Source organism: Schistocerca serialis, chromosome 3 (assembly GCF_023864345.2).
Source record: "Schistocerca serialis cubense isolate TAMUIC-IGC-003099 chromosome 3, iqSchSeri2.2, whole genome shotgun sequence".
NCBI lineage: Eukaryota > Metazoa > Arthropoda > Insecta > Orthoptera > Acrididae > Schistocerca > Schistocerca serialis.
The window spans coordinates 905,810,443-905,834,340 of NC_064640.1; the positions used below are offsets into that span (position 1 = coordinate 905,810,443).

General features: G+C 43.6%; 1 protein-coding gene across 1 annotated transcript in view; it reads right to left on the bottom strand.

Moving 5' to 3' along the window:
- LOC126471314 (GTPase-activating Rap/Ran-GAP domain-like protein 3) overlaps positions 1 to 23,898 on the bottom strand; it is a 346,167-nt gene that overhangs the window by 225,146 nt on the left and 97,123 nt on the right. Inside the window, exons 4-5 of the mRNA XM_050099436.1 lie at positions 8,518 to 8,599; positions 2,936 to 3,054 (exon numbers count right to left, since the gene is read on the bottom strand). Coding sequence (XP_049955393.1) covers positions 2,936 to 3,054; positions 8,518 to 8,599 — 201 coding nt within the window. The remainder of the gene's footprint in view (positions 1 to 2,935; positions 3,055 to 8,517; positions 8,600 to 23,898) is intronic.

Below are 23,898 nucleotides of genomic sequence, written 5' to 3' on the forward strand. Positions count from 1 at the left end.
AAATTTCATGAACGTAATCTCTGTCTAGGGACGAGAAATTTTCCCCTTGTCGTAAAAATTTGTTTTCTCTCATTTATAGTCACTCCCGAGACGATCTCAAATTATCACCTACTGTAGCGACATAGCAGTTTTCACATGCCTCAAAGATGTTGTACCCGTAGACATGCCTGGCCTCAGCTCGATGTGGAAACAGATGGAATTCTGTGCATCCGCTAATCAGACACTTGCTGGTCCTGATGATCCCCATTCTTGGATGCTTGATGGATGATGACGAGCTTCGTTTTGTCTCCAAAGCAATACACGTCTGCAAGTTAAACTGGTATTCAATCATTTGTAGACAGACGTGTTGGCGTGTACCTCTCTGCAAAGGCTCCCTGATGTGAACGGTAAACTGTACGCTGTTCAGTAATTTGCATTTTCCGTCGTTCAAATTTGAGGCTAGCTGCGATTTAGAAAGTGTGAGTAGTTTTACAGATATTGTATATTTTCTTCCTGTATCCTCAGGTGTTGAATATGTCTTCTTGTTATATTCCTACGTTACACGCAGTTTATTGTTTTTCTAGACTCTCAGCCTCTTTCTTAGTCTATCTCATGACACTTTCCCTATTAGTCTATAGGTCTATCGTTTTTAATTATTTTGGATGTGCTGTTTTCTTTGATCACTTATTACTTGGACTCTGCATTATTTTTACAACATCAAATCAGTTCGATACTACTTTTAACACTGTGTCATCGCCTGATTACCGTAACCTTTATTCTATGTGTAGGCAATAGTAAGTTACTCGTCTTCATTTCGAGCTGCTATTTTGCTTGCTTCACTGCCATGTAATACGTATTGTACTGTGATTGCTTTATAGAACTTTATTTGAATTTGTTTCCTTATCTTTTTATCCAGTATTTTGTATGTGGTGCCAATGATATAACGGAATCTTTCTAGTTTCTTCATCATGTCTCCTTTTGTGAAGACGTTGAACTTATAAACTCTGTTTTCTAATCATTTTACAATTTGACTTGGGACCAGATCTTAGCCTTTGGAAGCCAAACATTTTCTTTTCTCAGTGAATAAATGGCTACACGCAGTCATATGCATAACTGAAATTTTACTGTAATTTTAATTTACAATAAAATTTAACAAATATCACCCAAGCACACACAGAAATTATCTATCCTGTTAATCCTCTGTGGTGTAGAAAGAGCTGTCAAGGAGAAGTAAGGTAAATTTTTGTAAAAACTGTTTTCATTTTGTGCCACGAAATTTCATTAAGAAGACGGGCGTTTAAATATTTTTCTGATTGCATGCTTCGCTCATTTTCATTAGTGTTAAGTTGTGAACAGTGGAAGCCTTTTTTCGCAGTGATATGTTTATCAATGTTGCTGTTATTTTCAAATTGTGACTTGTTCTTGACAACTTTATAACAGAGTTACTAAGTATTGCAGTTTTGCTGGTGTGCATATGGCACTTTTGTGCACTACCACATTGATAACAATATATTCAACTTCAGAGTCAGATGTTTTGCTTTTTCAATAAGTTACGGTTTTAATAATTTTTGTTCAATTTATACGTACCTGAGTGTTTCTTTTTTTTACACATTGTACCGCCTAATAAGAGATCGTTACTTACTTACCAAGAAGTTTCCTTCATTGTTAAGGAAATATCTAATTATCAGCAGCAGTAGTCGTGATATGGACGCCTTCGAAACAAACACCGTTTCTCTTAGTACCATAACTTCAAGTTCTCTCCATAGGGTAAATTTTATACCTACCCGTAACGAGGCCAAATTGTAGTGTTAGCTCTAAAGAGTTTCCAGGATCGTTTTCCAATAGTTTCCAAGTATGGAGCATTTTGTACTTATTCTCAGGAAAGAAAGGGAAGGAGAGAAAGAGTATCGATCAGTTAGTAAGCGAACGACACGCGGTATAGAATGTTCTGCAGGATAGTCACACCTGAACCAGTGTTCCTCTTAAGACTTTAAGTCGCAGAATATTCATCGAATGGATAACGAATAACTTGTCTATTTTGGTGGCTTACCCAACGACTATGTTGCACAGGCTGGAGTTCTACCAGATAATTTTTTAAAAGTATCTCATTGTTCACATTTAACAATGAATGCTATAATGTATTTTTTTTTCAAACACACATAGCAGATGTGCAGACTGCTCCACAATTAAAACATTTATTACATTCTGACTGCAAGTACGGGACAACTCAAATAATAATCGATTTCCTAGTACCACGTGTGATTCTTTGACCTAATGACTAGGCTGTCGACAGCGTCATTTTTTGTGGCGAAAAGGTTTGTATGGTAATGTACAATTATCGGAACATTATTAATATCAATATAAGAGACAGTCTTTTGTGTTACAGACGTCATTGCTCCAGCCGTAATCGGTACACAACGTGGCTGCAATGATCGAGGTATCATCGGCATCGGCCTGTTTTTCTTCCTGTTGGGTCTTCGCACTTTTCGTACGCCACCTTACCCTCCATCTTTCCCCCACCCACCTTCCACACTCACCCTTCCGCCGAATGTAACTCACCATCCTCGGGGCGGTAGTACCTTCCCACTGGTGAAAGTTACTGGTCATGCCAATATCAGCAGTGGCTTGCTAAATGCTGCAAATCTCAACACGTGGCATAGATATTCGAGGTACAGATGAAGAAAACGCTTACGTCTGCAATCTCTTTACATGTGCAATACTTTGCACGTTAGTATGAAACTACAATTGTGTTCCTCTTCAAATTCAGAAGAAACACATGAATAGCAAGTCAAGTGTATAACCAAATGAAGCTGAAATGGCGAGTATTTAGTACCACAGAAATTATTAGAAATAGTGAAAGAGTAAGGTAACCACATGTTTGATTCACAAAGACAGATGCAAATTTTTTTGTTCTTTTGCAGTTAGTAGGAAAACAACGTTTACGTATGATACTTACTGTTTTACGCCACAATATTACTCGATACTGTGGGACGCATTGGTTGTTTGCATCGGTAAGCACCACAGAGAGGAAGAACGGCACCTTCTCGCTGTCAGATCCCACGTAATTCTGATGAACTGCAGAGAAAATAAATACGAGGCACGTTCAGAAAGTAAGTTTACTGTGACCATAACGGGCTGTGGTTTTTTGAGGGTTGGCAACACTGAGTGGAGGAGGGAGGTGGGAATCCCATGACCAGAGTGAGCATCGCATGAATACGGTAGTACGTAACCTTACGTTGTAGTTTCCAGTTACGTGAAAGGTGTCGGTAAGAAATTCCGCCAAGTGCGAACCACGTGATGTGACTCGCTTCCTACTCGCGGAAGGAATAACACCCGCCGAAATTTTTTCGCGAATAATAACGGTTGTTTGGTTGATTTGCGGGAGGGGACCGAATAGCAAGGTCATCGGTCCCTTCGGATTAGGGAAGGAAAGGGAAGGAAGTCGGCCGTGCCCTTTCAGAGGAACCATCCCGGCATTTGCCTGAAGCGATTTACGGAAATCGCGGAAAACCTAAATCAGAATGGCAGGAAGCGGGTTTGAACTGTCATCCTCCCGAATGCGAGTCCAGTGTGCTAAGCACTGAGCCACCCCGCTCGGTCAAAACGGTTTACGGCGAAGATGTTATGAACAGAACGAGGGTGTTAAGTGATGTAGGGTTTTTAGTGGAGGCAGAGCAAATGTTCATGACGAACTGAGCAGTGCGACAAGACCTTCCATTTGGGCTGATAAGTTGGTGCAAAAAATCGAGGAAACTATTCGTTAAGACCGCCGATTGACAGTGGATGAAATTTCTGCAATGTTCCCACATCTATCATGAACTCTCTTACACGATACAGTCACAGAAGCGTTGGGATACCGGAAATTATAGGCATTATAGGTTCCAAAATGCCTGATGGAGCAGCACAAGAAGAATCGAGCCAATAGCGCCGGCGATTTTCTTCAGCGACTTGAATTGGAAGGTGCGAATTTTCTGAGCTCTATTGTGACAGGAGATGAAACGTGCGTGGGTCATGACACGCCAGACACAAAAAGATGGTCGCCACAGTGGCGTCACACCTATTCCCCATGTTCTAAAAAATTCAAAACCACACTTTCGGGCAAAAACATCATGGGCCAGTGGTTTGGGACCTCAAAGGCATCATTTTTGTCACATTTCTACCCCAGGCGAAGACCATCAACGCACAACGACATTACGAGACCCTAAAAAACTCAAATGGAACATTCAAAAGGAAGGAGAATGCTGACGAGAGCGGTGTACTTGTTGCACGACAATGGTCATCCTCACACAGCCATAAGGTAGTCTTGGACCCATTTCCGGACTTGGTGCCTTCAGATTATTTTCTTTTCGCTTTTCTGACTTACAAATGAGTGGAATTAAATATCAACCGATGGGCAGGTGCAGAAGGGGGTTCTTAAGTGGGAGAAGGAGCTGGCGGGAGATTTCTTCGAGGAAGGCGTAAAGAAGCTTCTATCACGGCTCACTACATGCATTGAACAGGGTGATAATTATGTGGAAGAATAGTCAACAAGTGTATCAACAATATCCCGTAATATATTTTCAGGTACCAGGTACACTTCTTCTAAAAAAATATAGTACTTTTACCTTCTGAACATGCCTCGTAACAGGAGAACATTAAGCAATACTGTGTGACACAGCTTGCATGGCCTACTACATACGTAAATAATTACTAGACGAATAAGAAAACCCACAATTATATCAAGTGATCTTTCTTAGTTATTTTTATTATATATATAGTAAGAGTTCCTTAGGTCTAATTTATATCTTGGAAAGATGAAAAAGGGATCATATTTAATTACACTGACAGTTTTGAAGTAAAGGTACAGAGATAGATGAAGCACAAACGAGAATTAGTATTCTATTATGTGCTGCTTCTATTCGATTGGCCGTAGCGGCAAAGACAACAAACGCAACAGTTCAGTCGACAGCTTACCGATACACGACGACAAAGCAAGACTGCATGTTGGTACCCTTAAAAGACGGTAACGGAGGAAATTTCAGTTCGCAACTTTAGATAGCTGCTCTTGTTATTTGTGAGAGTGAGCAGTGAGAATAGATAGTGCGCAGTTGGTTCCATAGGTTTCCTGCAAATCTCTTAATAACGATATTAAAACATTGTCAAAAAGGTGGCAAAAAAATGAACAGTGCCGTGTATACAAATAGTTTTTCATATGTTCTGAAAATATAGTGCTTTGAAATATTCCCGGTCACACTTCATTCATATCGTTACATAACATACGCGCGTTAACGACAGCAAAACTCCAATACTACCCATGCAACGTTGGTGTCCACACCAGGGATATGCTGTACGATATCATCCACGCATGGACACATTGATTGCTGATACCCAGACCGATTACCCTTGGATGGTCCTAAGAGGGTAATTCTCAAAATAGTTTCCATTTGCATACAACACGAGAAAGAAAACACTTAGCGGCATTTACTGTAGGAATATTGTAGGAGTACAGACCTAGTAATCCGAGAGCCAAGTTCGCTGTGACATTGTGCCCTGGGTGACAAAGGTTTGTAATGGCCGCAGAAATTACAAATACGCCGACTATGACGTGCGCACGGTTAGAAAAGCTATTCACTGTTAAATTTGTGCACTTTATGAAGATAATACCATGAATGGTAGTGCTCTGAGACAACTGAAATTTTTAGAGCAAATGAAAGACTCACAATTAAAAATCTGGCCACTCTATTTACGTTCTACAACTACATTTCTTCGACTTAGCAACTGAAAAACTGGGCTAATGGAAGAGGTTTACTTGTTGCTTGCCCAGATTTCTTTCTGATGATTATCATGCTCCCCCAGAATACGTTCGGCTCTCACTTTGCTGCTGTGGTGCACAGACGAAGGTGATCTTTCCTTGATCAAATTGTTATGGACCATGAGACGTGGCGGTCGTATGAGACTTACAAGACAAGACATCAGTTACTCAATGAGCTAAACCAGTTCATCACAATAACTCGTAAAATAGTGCCCTACATTTTCTTCGTAGAAAGCCACGGCCACTGTCTTTTGGATCAGGAATGTTTTCTTATGTATTAATTGCTGATTACATATTGCATATCTAACCGCTAACCTGTATGAGACAATTGTCCTTATTATCATTCACAGGCGTTAATTCTTAGCTAAGTTCCAAATATTTCAAGCACTGTTAACCTAAACGTATGGCCTTTTCTTATTAAAAGGTTACTTCACGCTATATAATGTCATTTGTCACTCATAGAACTGTAACTTCAGTTATTATGTTTTATTGCCAGAAACAGTTTTAGCTGCAGTAACAAATAATGTTATCAATTAATGTTTATTTTTACTTATGTACAGTACACTTGTTATGTCTTTTACCTTTTATGGAACAATAATTTCAGTGATTAAGGGTTTTAATGCCATTAATAGTCCTAACTATTGTAATAAACTATTTTCCAAAATAATCTCAGTTAAGATTTTCTGGTTTTAAGTCACTATCACTCCGCACGTGCAGGCGCGCGACCACTAGCTAAGCTCCCTGCGTCGCTGTCCGTCTCTATGTAGCAACCTTGGCTGTCCGTGGCGCCGTTACAACTCAGCACCCGCGGCCCACCGGTCAGGCGTGTTTGTGTGGCCTATCGGCAAAACATCAGTAGAAGTGTCGCAGTCTTATGACTGTGTACTGTAGTACTAACATTTTAAGTCTGACAAGGCCAATTACTGACATGTTTTAATTTTAATTTTATATTGTGACATTTCTGAAGAAGGCTAAATTATTACAGCCGAAACCCAGGTAAAGTTTCTTTGCTTATGCAACAGTAAGCTGAAAGTTAACATTATTACATTTTACAGTTGCTGACTCTGCTGCAGCATGCTAAAAATATTCAAATTATTAGGAAGACGCACCAGAAGAGCTGCTTAAAATAACTAGTCTTTATTCACGACAGAGTGTTTCGGTGTTTTTCACCATTGTCAAGTATCTGCGAATACAATTATGGTGTGAACGTGTATAAATATGAATGTCACTTATATTAAAGTGACTATATTATACTCATGTTTAGATTGATATTACGTCGTTAGTGAACTGTCTTACAACTGTCCCTGTTTTGATAAGATGGTAAATGACGTAAATATATTGAAAATATTATGTTAATTACGGTTTGACAGTTCAAGTGTTATGGCGTAATATGTTTACAAAGATTATGCGTATGAACAGCGATATTAACTAAATTTTCTCACGACTATCTTTGGTTGTTGCATTATTTCGAATAATCATGTCATTATCTGACATACGGGATATATTACGCTGCTGGCTGTAAGGAAGAAAAAAATGTTGACGTTATAGTCTGCAAAGGGCATGTAACCTGCCCTCCAAGATTTTCTGACCTAAATCTCGATCTGGGGGCATCTCAAAAAGTGAAATGTAAGGCACTGCTGCCGGTACAGATGAAGAGCAGGAGCACTGAATTGTAGATTCTTGTCAAGATTACCGATCGAGGTGACGCAGTAGTTAGCACAGTGGACTCCAATTCGGGAGGACGACGGTTCAAATCCACGTCCGACCACCCAGATTAAGGTTTTCCCTGATTTCCCTATATCACTACAGCAAATGCCGGGATTGTTCCTTCCAAAGGGCACGGCCGATTTCGTTCCGCATCCCTGAAACAACCCGTGTGCTCCGTCTCTAATAACCTAGTTTTCGACGGAACGTCAAGTCCTAATCTTCTTTCCATCTTTGTCAAGATTTAATATGTGATTCGGGCATGTTTCAAAGAATTCGTAACTCACTGCAGAGACGTGTGTATTTGTACCAAATAGGACAACACAGTAAAGTGATGTGGGTCACAGTTAGTTAGCACAGATTAATACTTATCTCAGAAATGAGTTGTCTGCGGACCCATGTTTACTGGCACGTTTTTGTTTCTATTAACGTATATCCCCCCCGCCTCTCTCTCTCTCTCTCTCTCTCTCTCTCTCTCTCTCTCTCTCTCTCGCTCACTCACTCACTCACTCACTCAGTCTCTAAAAAAGTAGCAGATGTGACGCTAAAGGGATGGAGAGCAATCATACAATTTCTTAAACTCAGGTAATGTAGGTGTGCTTGAGAAGGTTGTTAGTATATGACAAAATATTTAATCATACAGTGGATTCCCACATTACATGAACTGCGTGTAATTATTAGCTTGGAACACAAATGAAAAACTAAATACATTGAATGTATATTTCGTTGATTAATTATTTATGTGACATAAATTCCGCAGTTTTCATGCTTCTTTTCGCCGAGTAACAAGAACACTCTTCTTCTCCAAATTGCTTTAGACTGTAATTATTGATGAAAGTTAGAATGTTTACTGGCACGAACCGTCACTAAAACGACAGAATTCTTTCTGTCCAGAGGTACTGTTAAACGTTTTCTCTTTGATCATATACCAGCAGAGTGCGAGGCGGTGGGAAGGACGGGAACAGATTTGCCTCCCTTTAACGTGACAACCACTGAATTAAACATGCAAGCGCCGCTAGAAATCTCTCCATCTTGGTACTTACGCTTGCCGAGAAAGTACTTGAAGTACCAGCGCGTCTGGTACTCTGGGTTCTCAAGGACCGGCGTGCTCGGTGAACCGAACATCTGTAAACACAAGAGACATGGTCATCAGCTATGACGCCCACGCCACACCTCGCTGCTGCGAGATACGTGGTGGCTGCAACTTTCCATCCTTCAGCTGCGCCGTAACTTCATGATGAAAACTGTATGTGATTCAGGCCATGTCGAATATTTGACACATTTTAACAGATTCGTAGTGAATGAAACCGGAAACAGACAAGTGAAACTAACCTTCTTTCGTAAAATGACGTAAATGGAAAGTGTTACATCATGAACGTTAGTAAACTGATAACCCTGTGTTTTCAATTATAGGGTGCTCGAAATTATTCGTTCAGATTAGTACAGGATTAACACAACGTCATATATATATATATATATATATATATATATATATATATATATATATATATATATAGGGTGAGTCACCTAACATTACCGCTGGATATATTTCATAAACCACATCAAATACTGACGAATCGATTCCACAGACCGAGCGTGAGGAGAGGGGCTAGTGTAATTGGTTAATACAAACCATAAAAAAATGCATGGAAGTATGTTTTTTAACACAAACCTACGTTTTTCAAAATGGAACCCCGTTAGTTTTGTTAGCATATCTGAACGTATAAACAAATACGTAATCATAGCCGTTTGTTGCATTGTAAAATGTTAATTACATCCGGAGATACTGTAACCTAAAGTTGACGCTTGAGTACCACTCCTCCGCTGTTCGATCGAGTGTATCGGAGAGCACCGAATTACGTAGGGATCCAAGGGGAACGGTGATGGACCTTAGGTACAGAAGAGACTGGAACAGCACATTACGTCCACATGCTAACACCTTTTTAATGGTCTTTTCACTGACGCACATGTACATTACCATGAGGGGTGAGGTACACGTACACACGTGGCTTCCGTTTTCAATTACGGAGTGGAATAGAGTGTGTCCCGAAATGTCACGCCAATAGATGTTCAATGTGGTGGCCATCATTTGCTGCGCACAATTGCAATCTCTGCCGTAATGAATGTCGTACACGCCGCAGTACATCTGGTGTAATGTCGCCGCAGGCTGCCACAATACGTTGTTTCATATCCTCTGGGGTTGTAGGCACATCATGGTACACATTCTCCTTTAACGTACCCCACAGAAAGAAGTCCAGAGGTGTAAGATCAGGAGAACGGGCTGGCCAATTTATGCGTCCTCCACGTCCTATGAAACGCCCGTCGAACATCCTGTCAAGGGTCAGCCTAGTGTTAATTGCGGAATGTGCAGGTGCACCATCATGCTGATACCACATACGTCGACGCGTTTCCAGTGGGTCATTTTCGAGCAACGTTGGCAGATCATTCTGTAGAAGCGCGATGTATGTTGCAGCTGTTTGGGCCCCTGCAATGAAGTGAGGACCAATGAGGTGGTCGCCAATGATTCCGCACCATACATTTACAGTCCGCGGTCGCTGTCGCTCTACCTGTCTGAGCCAGCGAGGATTGTCCACGGACCAGTAATGCATGTTCCGTAGATTCACTGCCCCGTGGTTTGTGAAACCCGCTTCATCGGTAAACAGGTAGAACTGCAACGCATTCTCTGTTAATGCCCACTGACAGAATTGCACTCGATGATTAAAGTCATCACCGTGTAATTGCTGATGTAGCGACACATGAAACGGGTGAAAGCGGTGACGATGCAGTATGCGCATGACACTACTTTGAATCAGTCCACCGGCTCTCGCAATGTCCCGTATACTGATGTGTGGGTTCATGGCAACAGCAGCTAACACACCAACTGCACCCGCTTCTCCTGTGACAGGCCTGTTACGGACCCGTTTGCGTGCTACGACCATACCTGTAGCATACAGTTGGCGGTAGATGTTTTGCAATGTGCGGCACGTTGGATGCTCTCTGTCCGGGTACCGTTCTGCATACACCCTGCAGGCTTCAGCTGCATTTCGTCGACACTCGCCATATATGAGTATCATCTCCGCCTTTTCAGAATTCGAATACACCATGGTCACAGTTCCTACAACACTACACTATCATAGACGTCTGGTAACACGGTGTACTACAGTTGGTCTGCGTGCGAAGACGAATGCAGAATAACAATAGCAGCAAGCGCTACATGCGGACACTGCGACAGCTAGACCAAACCACAACAGTGCACTACAGCCACACTCGTAAACATGGTCGTCATCGTAAACATGTCCCTGCAGATGCTGCTCGCCGACCGTGGCCCGTGTTTGTTACAACACGCAACTGAACGTCGGAGGTTTCAAGCGTCAACTTTAGGTTACAATATCTCCGGATGTAATTAACATTTTACAATGCAACAAACGGCACTGATTACGTATTTGTTTATATGTTCAGATGTGCTAACAAAACTAACGTGGTTCCATTTAAAAAAACGTAGGTTTGTGTTAAAAAACATACTTCCGTGCATTTTTGTATGGTTTGTATTAAACTATTACATTAGCCCCTCTCCTCACGTTCGGTCTGTGGAATCGGTTCGTCAGTATTTGATGTGGTTTACGAAATATATCCAGCGGTAACGTTAGGTGACTCACCCTGTATATATATATAAAGTCCCCAATACCAGTTTCTGACGGTAGGGACGATTTACGCACAAGGTAGTTTACCATACTTATTACAGCAGTAGCATTTACAGAAACCTGCTCGAATGTGCGACCATTGGACTGTATGCACGCAGTATATCGTCGAGCCATTGGTTGTCGTGTCCGTTTGCAGTTTCCTAGCATGTCCGCAATGGTACCAGCAGCTACGGCATTTCTGGCGAAAAGTTCTTCTACAACGGTTTCATACGACAGCTGCTTCATATGCCCCTAGAGGAAGGAATCCAGACACGTGATGTCAGGTGACCTAGGTGGCCAGCCCACAGGGCCGATCCATAGATTCAGCTCTCAGATGATTCCTCACAGCAATGCTGAAATGGGCTGGCGCACCATCGTGTTTGATGCACATCGTTTGTCTAACATTCAGAGGTACATTCACAACCAGTACAGCCGACCATCAGTACAAAGAGCAGTTTTGTCTGTATACATTTCTAGTCAGCTACACCGCTACAATAGTACCGCTAGCAAAATATTTAAATCATACGATTTTTTGAAGAACTTGTAACACTTTCAGAACATGGTTTTGGGTTTCTTTTGACAAAAAAATTAAGCGTATATCTAATGGTAAAAATAAAATAAGTAAATAGAGTACCTCTATTGGTGACAGATTCATTTCACTGCCGTAACACGTCACATATAGCCTATACTGTCATATTTTGTAAACAAATATGGTGTCGGGAAACTACTAGGTGCAAGAATCATATAGCAGAAGAGAAACATTATCACAAAGCACAAAGAATATACATCGTTACATCGTAACAATATTATTACAGAATAAATTTTAAAGAATTTTGGAGATCTTTGTTTTGGGGTGTTGAGTACATGCGTTGGAATAGATATTTGAGGTGGTATATAAATCCGATTTTGTCAAGTTAATTTAGCTTAAACTTCTTACTCGTTTATATATCAACATGACACGTTGCAACTTTTCAGTATAATTATGTTGGCTACAGTGGTAAAATTATACAGCTCCTCTATAGCCCACATTTTTGTAGCAAAGCTAAACGACCCTTGAGATGGTAAAAAGAGCAACGTCAATGGATAGTGAATGACTGGGAGCGATTTATGTGGAGTCTTGAATCACGCCATACCCTGTGGCAGTCCGATGGAAGTGTTTGGGTTTGACGAGTGCCTGGAGCATGTTACCTGCCTGACGTGTAATGTCAGCAGTGAAGTGCGGATGAGGTGGTGTTATGGTATGGGGTGTTGTTCGTGGATTAGTGTGTGTTCCCTTATGGTGGCTCAGAAAACCATAACTGCGAAAGGATATGAGCTCACTTAACACCATTGTGCACTGGGTACAGAACAGGAGCAGTTCGGAGATGCCGACTGTTTGCGTCAGCAAGACAGTGCACGCTGTCATATGGCAACATCTGTGAAGCAATAGTTTGTGGACAATAACATTCCTGAAATGGACTGGTCTGCCCAGAGCCCCCACCTGATCCCAATGAAACGTCTTTTGGTTGAGTTAGAAGGTCAACATCACTACCTTCTCTGTACTCTGATTTTGAGGAAGAATGGGCTGCCATTCCTCCATAGAAATTGAAAAACCTCACTGAAAGTGTGCCCAGCAGAGTGGAAGCGGTCACGAATGCGAAGGGTGGGTATAAATCATATTAATATCCACTAATACGTGGCTGGATACTTTAGATCAAATAGTGCATCTTAAACGACCCTCGGTCTACTGATTATTGTGTCTTGCTTGTCTTATAAGGTAAGATTAGTAAAAGATAGAGAATATTAAAAGAAATACAGTATGTTTCATCACTGGTTCGTCTAAGAATCTCCAATAATACACTCCTGGAAATTGAAATAAGAACACCGTGAATTCATTGTCCCAGGAAGGGGAAACTTTATTGACACATTCCTGGGGTCAGATACATCACATGATCACACTGACAGAACCACAGGCACATAGACACAGGCAACAGAGCATGCACAATGTCGGCACTAGTACAGTGTATATCCACCTTTCGCAGCAATGCAGGCTGCTATTCTCCCATGGAGACGATCGTAGAGATGCTGGATGTAGTCCTGTGGAACGGCTTGCCATGCCATTTCCACCTGGCGCCTCAGTTGGACCAGCGTTCGTGCTGGACGTGCAGACCGCGTGAGACGACGCTTCATCCAGTCCCAAACATGCTCAATGGGGGACAGATCCGGAGATCTTGCTGGCCAGGGTAGTTGACTTACACCTTCTAGAGCACGTTGGGTGGCACGGGATACATGCGGACGTGCATTGTCCTGTTGGAACAGCAAGTTCCCTTGCCGGTCTAGGAATGGTAGAACGATGGGTTCGATGACGGTTTGGATGTACCGTGCACTATTCAGTGTCCCCTCGACGATCACCAGTGGTGTACGGTCAGTGTAGGAGATCGCTCCCCACACCATGATGCCGGGTGTTGGCCCTGTGTGCCTCGGTCGTATGCAGTCCTGATTGTGGCGCTCACCTGCACGGCGCCAAACACGCATACGACGATCATTGGCACCAAGGCAGAAGCGACTCTCATCGCTGAAGACGACACGTCTCCATTCGTCCCTCCATTCACGCCTGTCGCGACACCACTGGAGGCGGGCTGCACGATGATGGGGGTGAGCGGAAGACGGCCTAACGGTGTGCGGGACCGTAGCCCAGCTTCATGGAGACGGTTGCGAATGGTCCTCGCCGATACCCCAGGAGCAACAGTGTCCCTAATTTGCTGGGAAGTGGCGGTGCGGTCCCCTACGGCACTGCGTAGGATCCTACGGTCTTGGCGTGCATCCGTGCGTCGCTGCGGTCCGGTCCCAGGTCGACGGGCACGTGCACCTTCCGCCGACCACTGGCGACAACATCGATGTACTGTGGAGACCTCACGCCCCACGTGTTGAGCAATTCGGCGGTACGTCCACCCGGCCTCCCGCATGCCCACTATACGCCCTCGCTCAAAGTCCGTCAACTGCACATACGGTTCACGTCCACGCTGTCGCGGCATGCTACCAGTGTTAAAGACTGCGATGGAGCTCCGTATGCCACGGCAAACTGGCTGACACTGACGGCGGCGGTGCACAAATGCTGCGCAGCTAGCGCCATTCGACGGCCAACACCGCGGTTCCTGGTGTGTCCGCTGTGCCGTGCGGTTGATCATTGCTTGTACAGCCCTCTCGCAGTGTCCGGAGCAAGTATGGTGGGTCTGACACACCGGTGTCAATGTGTTCTTTTTTCCATTTCCAGGAGTGTATATGTGTATATATACAAGGTTATTCATAAGCGACTCTGGGGTTTCAGAAGACTACTACACATAATCTATAAGACATACACATTATTATGTGCTCATTTCTGTATAATAATCCATTAACCTACTCCTCAATTAGAACTACGAGTATTTTACTTTAAATTTTAAACGTAGTCAGAGGGAAAAGTCATATTATTTTGCATATCCAGTTCCATAGCTAATGCATTCATAAATGGCTTGGACCAAAAATTAATCAGTACCAAACAGCCTTGTACGAAGAAAGTTTAGTATTGCAGATGATACACTGTCGCTAATCAAAGGTGATGTCATAGATGCAACGAACATTCTAATCTGGTTTGTCAAACAATAAATGAATTATCTAGCGATACACAGTAAGCGCTTACACACACACACACACACACACACACACACACACACACACACACACACACACACACACACTCACACACACCCCACACACTACACACTACTGACTGTTTGCCCTGTGCCGCAACGAAACAATAAACACCACCCCCCACCCCCCCCCCGCCCATCGACTTATTCATTTGTGAGAAAATTCAGTGGTGCATAACAGTCTTAAATTTAAACTTACTCTTTCAGCAGCCTCTGTATTAGATGAATAGGTATGAGTTTACTGAAACAAAACCGCTGATTTATGCAGTAATGTTCGGAACTAGTGGTTACCCCCTACATCTACACCTACATCTACGTCTGTACTCTGGAAACCACTGTGACGTGCATGGCAGAGGATACATCCCATTGTAAAAGCGACTAGGGTTTCTTCCCGTTCCGTTCACTAACGTAACGTGGGACGACAGATTTTTTAAATGCCTCTGTTCACGCTCCCACGGGTCAAACAAACCCGTGACCATTCGTGCTGCCCTTCTCTGTATACGTTCAATATCCCCTGTTTGTCCTATATGGTACGGCTCAAACATGCTTCAGCAGTATTCTAGAATGGGTCGTACGAGTGCTTTGTAAGCAATCTCCTTTGCCGAATAATTTCATTTTCCAGTATTGTACCAATTAACGGAAGTTTACCACCTGCTTTACCCACAAATGAACGTATATGATCATTCCATTTCATATCCCTGCGAAGTGTTACATCCAGGTATTTGTACGAGTTGGTTGATTCCAACTGTGACTCACTGATATTTTTTTCCCAGGATATTAAGTTTATTCGTTTTGTTAACAGCACAGATTTAAGTTTCTGAACATTTAAAGCTAGTTGCCAAACTTTGTACCACTTTGAAATATTATCAAGATCTGACTGAATATTTGTGCAGCTTCTTTCAGACAGCACATCATTATAAGTAACTACATCATCTGTAAATAGCCTGAGATTTCTATTCATATTGTCATTAATCCATAACATGAAAGGGAAGGGTCCCAACATACTTCCCGGGGCACAACCGTAGTTACTTCTACACCTGACGACGATTCTCCATTCGAGATAACATAGTGCGTCCTTCCTACTAAAAAATCATCAATCCAGTCACAAATTTCGCTTGATAACTGATATGATCGTAATTTTGACAATAAGCGAAGATGTGGTTGTGAGTCAAATGTTATTCGGAAATCAAGAAATACTGCATATACCTGACTGCCTTGATTCAAAGCTTTCATGTGATATAAGTGAGAGATGGGTTCGGCATGATCGTTTTCTTCCGCAATCCTTGTTGATTGGCATGGAGGAAGTCATTCTGTTTGAGGTATTTCATTATTCTACAGCAGATTGATGTCAAGGATCAATTCTACTAACCTTGTTGCAAACGGGAGTGACCTGTGGTTTCTTCCAGCTATTAGGCAAGGTTTTTTATTTGAGGGATCTACGATAGATTGTAATTAGGAGAGAGTCTAGACTAGAACCGATGGCAGAATCCGGTTGCGAAACCCCAAGTTGGTAAGGAGTGAAGAGGGGAGCAGGTGGAGGAGATTTCACGTGTTCTGTGAATATTAGCAACACTTCAGCGTGTATCTGCCAAAACCTTTGCTTCCCCTACAGCCGTTGACCCTCTCCAGAGAACGGTTTCACTTCCTAGCCCCCTGTTCCGCCAATATGGCCTACAAATAGAAGGTTTTTAAACTAATTCATATCTAAATGCTAAAATCGTTTTTTCGTCTACCGTAGGCTGTAAGAACTTTTATACAGCAAAAAAGGTGAAACTCCTTTCTTTGAAAACATATTTACACTTCTCAAATTACATCGCCTACGTCTACGTCGGCGAAATGTGTATCGTCATATTTAAAACTATTTAGTGCTACGTGAGAACAGGGTTCAAAAAATGGTTCAAATGGCTCTGAGCACTATGGGACTTAACTTCTGAGGTCATCAGTCCCCTAGAACTTAGAACTACTTAAACCTAACTAACCTAAGGACATCACACACATCCATGCCCGAGGCAGGATTCGAACCTGCGACCGTAGCGGTCGCGCGGTTCCAGACTGTAGCGCCTAGAACCGCTCGGCCACTCCGGCTGGCGTGAGAACAGGAACCTGTTGACATACACGAGTTGAAAATCTGTTTATATCGTCCGGAATACCACATACTGGATAGAAGGACGCATTGTGTTGCACATCATATAACTGAACTTTTGACAAATGATTTTCAAGCCCTTGCTCAAGGTACGTAATAGTACAACATGTCCTTTCACTTCTATAGACGTAAACATAACCGTTAAAAAACGCGAAGCAGGCTACTCTCAAAGAATATCCAGAATGAAATTTTCACTCTGCAGCGGTGTTTGCGCTGATATGAAACTTCCTGGCAGATTAACACTGTGTACTGGACGGAGACTCGAACTCGGAGACCTTTGCCTTTCGCGGGCAAGTGCTCTACCATCTGAGCTACCCAAGCACGACTCACGCCCCGTCCTCACAGCTTCACTTCCGCCAGTACCTCGTCTCCTACTTTGCAAACTTCACAGAAGGTCTCCTGCGAATCTTGCAGAACAAGCACTCCTGGAAGAAAGGATATTGCGGAGACGTGGCTTAGCCACAGCCTGGGGGATGTTTCCGGAATGAAATTTTCACTCTGCAGCGTAGTGTGCGCTGATATTAAACTTCCTGGTAGATTAACACTGTGTACTGGACGGAGACTCGAACTCGGGACCTTTGCCTTTCGCGGGCAAGTGCTCTACCATCTGAGCTACCCAAGCACGACTCACGCCCCGTCCTCACAGCTTTACTTCCGCCAGTACCTCGTCTCCTACTTTCCAAACTTCACAGAAGCTCACCCATATTACATCCAAGTTACTTGGGCAGCCAGATCCCTTAAAGACAACACCAGAGGGCCGCCACACTATCCACGGCCACCATAGGACGATATAAGAGCCAACAGAGGTCGCTGGTTCTACGGACTTCTTTACCATGTCAGGCCATATGACACGAAGTAAGCCCGACTGTGCCCTGGCCGAGAGCTGTACTTAGGCCAGTGCATGGGCCCTCAAAGGACAACTCACTTCAATTGGGCTTCCTGGGCCAGGCGTCGAATGCATGCGCATTTCTTCAATCATGAGCTCACTCCAGAGCTAGTGCGAGTCTGTCACTGCCTTCTGAGCCAACTCTCACACCCCAGAACCTGCAACGTGTCTTCCAGAAGAGGAAGTGTCGTTGATATGGTGACTGACTACTGGACGTTTAATATTTTGGTGTTTGTAATTATACCGGCTTCACTGGACTTAAATTTGTCATTGTGAACGTTAACTCTAACTAGTTTTTTCGAGACTTCATTTCAGAACTCTTTCTTTTCCGTTACCAGATCTTCTGCCTAAAGTACTGTGTTATGTACAAGCTAGAAGAGCTTATCTTGTTGACGATTGTTTCAAGACCTGTTTGCAACAAGGAAGATTGTGTTCTCTTAACTAAAATAAATTTGATGTTTATTTTATACATGGGCCTTTAATTTTTGATCTATTTTGGATACGTTAGTGTGTATTCATGACGGACAGTGATTGAAGAGGACTGTGACGAAAAATAAATGGACGACAGTTGCAAAAGTCACTGCAGAAGAGAATGTCACACTGGTGAACCCTCTGAGCACCAAAACAACAAGAGGGTATCTCCAGACGCAGCGAACTGCAGGGCGAGCTGGAATGCAAACACCACTCTTCAGTACTGCAAATGCCCGTAACAGGAAAACGCGATTCCAAAGCCATAAAACCTGGACTACAGACCAATTGAAGGATGTCATTTGGTCGAGTGGGACTTGTTTCACAGTGCTTCTGACTTCTAGCCAAGTTACGTCTCAAGAAGCAAACATGGGAGGGGTTTGGTAATGATTTTGGCAGCGATATCGCGGTATTCCACGGTTCCCAAGGTTACTTTGCAAAGTCGCATTGTTACCAAGGTTTTGTAAGTATGCTGTTTAGGTTTTTGTGTTGGTAACGCCACTTAATGCTCTATATGAAAATCACTGACTGTGCTGTGTGAAGTCTGTGGCTAGTTTGTATTGTTGGAATATTTGCTATTGTAGTGTTGGACAGTTGGATGTGAACAGTGCGTAGCGTTGCGCAGTTGGAGGTGAGCCGCCAGCAGTGGTGGATGTGGGGAGAGAGATGGCGGAGTTTTGAGAGCGGATGATCGGGACGTGTGTCCATCAGAGAGAATAACTATTAAGGTAAATACATTGTTTGTTCTCTATCAAAATCTTTCATTTCCTAACTATGCCTATCAGTAGTTAGTGCCTTCAGTAGTTAGAATCTTTTATTTAGCTGGCAGTATTTGCACTCGCTGTATTGCAGTAGTTCGAGTAACGAAGATTTGTGTGAGGTAAGTGATTCATGAAAGGTATAGGTTATTGTTAGTCAGGGTCGTTCTTTTGTAGGGATTATTGAAAGTCAGATTGCGTTGCGCTAAAAATACAGGGCTATTACAAATGATTGAAGCGATTTCATAAATTCACTGTAGCTCCAATCATTGACATATGGTCACGACACACTACAGATACGTAGAAAAACTCATAAAGTTTTGTTCGGCTGAAGCCGCACTTCAGGTTTCTGCCGCCAGAGCGCTCGAGAGCGCAGTGAGACAAATTGGCGACAGGAGCCGAGAAAGCGTATGTCGTGCTTGAAATGCACTCACATCAGTCAGTCATAACAGTGCAACGACACTTCAGGACGAAGTTCAACAAAGATCCACCAACTGCTAACTCCATTCGGCGATGGTATGTGCAGTTTAAAGCTTCTGGATGCCTCTGTAAGGGGAAATCAACGGGTCGGCCTGCAGTGAGCGAAGAAACGATTGAACGCGTGCGGGCAAGTTTCACGCGTAGCCCGCGGAAGTCGACGAATAAAGCAAGCAGGGAGCTAAACGTACCACAGCCGACGGTTTGGAAAATCTTACGGAAAAGGCTAAAGCAGAAGCCTTACCGTTTACAATTGCTACAAGCCCTGACACCCGATGACAAAGTCAAACGCTTTGAATTTTCGGCGCGGTGGAGATCATGATCAGCAATTCATGTCATGGCCTCCACGCTCTGCCGACTTAACCCCATGCGATTTCTTTCTGTGGGGTTATGTGAAAGATTCAGTGTTTAATCCTCCTCTACCAAGAAACGTGCCAGAACTGCGAGCTCGCATCAACGATGCTTTCGAACTCATTGATGGGGACATGCTGCGCCGAGTGTGGGAGGAACTTGATTATCGGCTTGATGTCTGCCGAATCACTAAAGGGGCACATCTCGAACATTTGTGAATGCCTAAAAAAACTTTTTGAGTTTTTGTATGTGTGTGCAAAGCATTGTGAAAATATCTCAAATAATAAAGTTATTGTAGAGCTGTGAAAGCGCTTCAATCATTTGTAATAACCCCGTATTGTGTGTCAGTTTAGTGTTGATCAGAATAAATAAAGAGCGAAATGTCTGAGTACGTTCAGTTTTGCTCAGCTGTTTAAAAATCAAATAACGTAGGGGTTTATCAGCACAGTCATTCATAAATTTCTCTAAGGGGGCGTTTCAGTTTATGAGACCATTTTGGCTGATCAGATCCATCCCATGGTACAATGTTTGCCCACAGACGACAGGGTCCCTTGCCACACAGTTCGCAGGACTGCTTTTGTGAACACGAGAATGAATTGTCACATCTCCCCCGGCCTCCACACCCACCAGATCTCATTGTTAATGATCCTTTGTGGTGTACTTTGGAGAGAAGGGTACATGATCGCTATCCATCTATATCATCTTTACCTGAATGGTTCAAATGGCTCTGAGCACTATGGGACTTAACATCTGTGGTCATCAGTCCCCTAGAACTTAGAACTACTTAAACCTACCACACACATCCATGCCCGGGGCAGGATTCGAACCTGCGACCGTAGCGGTCACGCGGTTCCAGACTGAAGCGCCTAGAACCGCTCGGCCACACCGGCCGGCTCGTTACCTAAACTTGGCACTATTTTGCAGGAACTGTATTTATCCATCCAGAGACGACTGGAAGTTGTTTTGAATGCTAACATGTTTCCTCCACCGTATCAGTCATGGTATGTGAAGTGTTTTTAGTGATTCCATATTTTTGTCGAACTGTGTAAATTGAGAACAACGTCGTAGCCTTCTGTCGGAAAGTTTGACCTGTGAAAGGAATTACCGGAATGTACACCTGCCTGGGCTTTCTGTGTGCTGTAAAATTCCAGCAAGGAAAGCTATATACATATGTTAGCCGCGCGGAGTGGCCGCGCGGCTTGAGGCGCCATGTCACGGATTGCGCGGCCCCTCCCACCGGAGGTTCGAGTCATCCCTCGGACATGGGTGCGTGTATGTGTTGTTCTGAGCATAAGTTAGTTTAAGTAGCATGTAAGTCTAGGGACCGATAACAAAAAAATGGTTCAAGTGGCTCTAAGCACTATGGGATTTAACATCTGAGGTCATCAGTCCCCTAGACTTAGCTACTACTTAAACCTAAATAACCTGAGGACATCACACACATCCATGTCCGAGGCAGGATTCGAACCTGCGACCGTAGAAGACGCGCGGTTTCGGACTGAAGCGCCTAGAACCGTTCGGACACTGGCCGGCTAGGTACCGATGACCTCAGCATTTTCGTCCCTTAGGAATTCAGACACATTTGAACATATAGATGTTATTCAGCAGCATTTATTTGTGAATGTCCACCCGAGCTTTAAGGAATTTTGCATAATGAGTAAAGTAACCCGCCCGGTTAGCCGTGCGGTCTAACGTACTGCTCTCCGGGCGGGAAAGCGTGCCGGTCTCCGGCACGGATCCGCCCGGTGGATAAGTGTTGAGGTCCGGTGTACCGGCCAGTCTGTGGATGGTTTTTAAGGCGGTTTACCATCTGCCTCGGCCTGTTTACGTTATGGGTTCTGCGTGGTGGTGGGAGGGAGTTTTGGTGGGTGGGGTAAGTGTAGTAGGTCGGCGAGACAGGGTTTGTCAGCTATGAGGGGGCGTGGGGAGGTTTGGAGGTTGCTGTAGAAGTGGTGGACAGTGGTACTCCGAGGCGGGAGTAGGAAGTGAGTAGGATGGAGAGCTTTTAGATGTGGCATTGGGCTGGTTCCCCTTATTCCGCCTCAGTTACACTATATTGGCGATTGCTGCGCAAACACTGTCTCCACGTACGCGTACACCATAATTACTCTACCGAGCAAACATTGGGGTTACACTCGTCTGGTGTGAGACGTTCCCTGGGGTCCACTGGGGGCAGAACCACGCAATAACCCTGGGTTCGGTGTGGGATGGCGGTGGGGTGAGTGGACTGCTGTAGCCTGTTGTAGGGTTGGGTACCACTGAGGGCTACGCCGGGGACGAATCCTCTCCGTCGTTTCTAGGTCCCCTGTTCAATACAATACAATGGAAAAAGTGGTTTCCATGTAGAGAAGGCTTAGAAAACATTATCCGCGCATGTGTGACTGGCAATAGGGAAGTGCCCCCGTGGACGGCTCAGCGCTGCCTACTCGTCATTATTGATTTCGTCCAAATTTATGGTACATGCAGGGCTTGGCCAGAAATGAATCTGACAGAAGTAGGAGTTCCAGGTGCCCAAGCGTTTAGAAAAAATAGCATTTATGACATTGGACGAGCGAGGCACGAGCCACTTACGCAGCCAGGCGGAGGTTGGTGCACCGGAAGGAGTGCAGGATTGTAATACGAGAATCATGGGATCGAGTCCTTGTGCCGAAACTTTTAATTTTTTGCGTTACCTTCACTGCAAATAAACCGAAATAATGCTCAGCATATTGTATGTATTATTATTTTCATAAAAGGTATGAAAGGAAAAGGGCGATGGAAAATTAATTCCCAGGAAGAGGTTTTACATATAGCGTCCATACAGATTCTACAAATAACTTTGCAGGGAGGAATTTTAATTAAAGGGTAGAGGGATTCGTATTCCATTAGTTTCAGTTTGACCTTCGAGGAGCCCACGGCTATTAGCAGCCCTGCTCTGTCTGTTTTTATCGTCAGGTAAAAAATTTGTCGAAGAAAAAAAAAAAACAACTTCGAAGCTGCTCTTATCTCATCGAGAGACAAAAGAGGTGACATCCCGAGAATAGAAGTCACACCCCGGGTAAACTGGCATCCCATTGTACATCACCAGCTATCCTTGCCAAAATTTGACGAAATGATGCATTATGCGCGGTTTACTGCCAAACTGTACGACGACACCGAACCTTTTATGAATAGAAACCAAGTCAGTTTTTCTATAGAAACTTCATAACAGCTACGTATTTGTAAAAATGCGGCGTTTGCAAAGTGTGGAGGATGCCTAGAAAATTACTGCCTCTCCTGTTTAAACGATGAATATCACCTCAGTACGCGTAAACCACCAACGGTACAATAATAAAACTATCTAATTTTAGATACGAAGTATGTATAACCAACACATTTCAGTAGTCAATGTTATGCTACGCTTGAGGTGGTGTCAAGTACGACGACGCCACTGGACAGTGGATGACTGGAAACGAGTGATTTGCAGCTGTGAATCTCACTATAAACCACGTAAATCTGACGAGAGGGTCTGAGATTGGCGAATACCGGGAGAACGTCACCTGTCCAGTGCCAATAGTGAAGTGTGGAGGAGGTGGTGTTACAATTCGGGGTATTTTTGTTGTTAGGAAATGATTACATTATTGCGATTAAGAAAACGCTAAATGTGGAAGGACATTTTATAGCATTGTTTACCGCATACAGTAAAAGAACAGTTCGGAGACGATGACTGACTGTTTGTGTCAGGACGACGAAGAACACTGTCATAAAGCACCACATGTGAGGCAATGACATTCCCGAAATGGAATAGGCTGCCCATAGTCCAGACCTCAAGCCAGCGGAACACCCTAGCGTTCAGTTAGAACGACGGCTTCGGTACAGGCTCCAGCGTCCAACATTACCACCTTCGCTATATTCTGTTCGTGCGGAAGAATGGGCTGACATTCCTCCAGAGACGTTCAGATACCTCATTGAAAGCGTCCCCTGCAGAGTTACATCGGTCATATTAATGTCCGCTAATAGGTGTCCTGATAGATT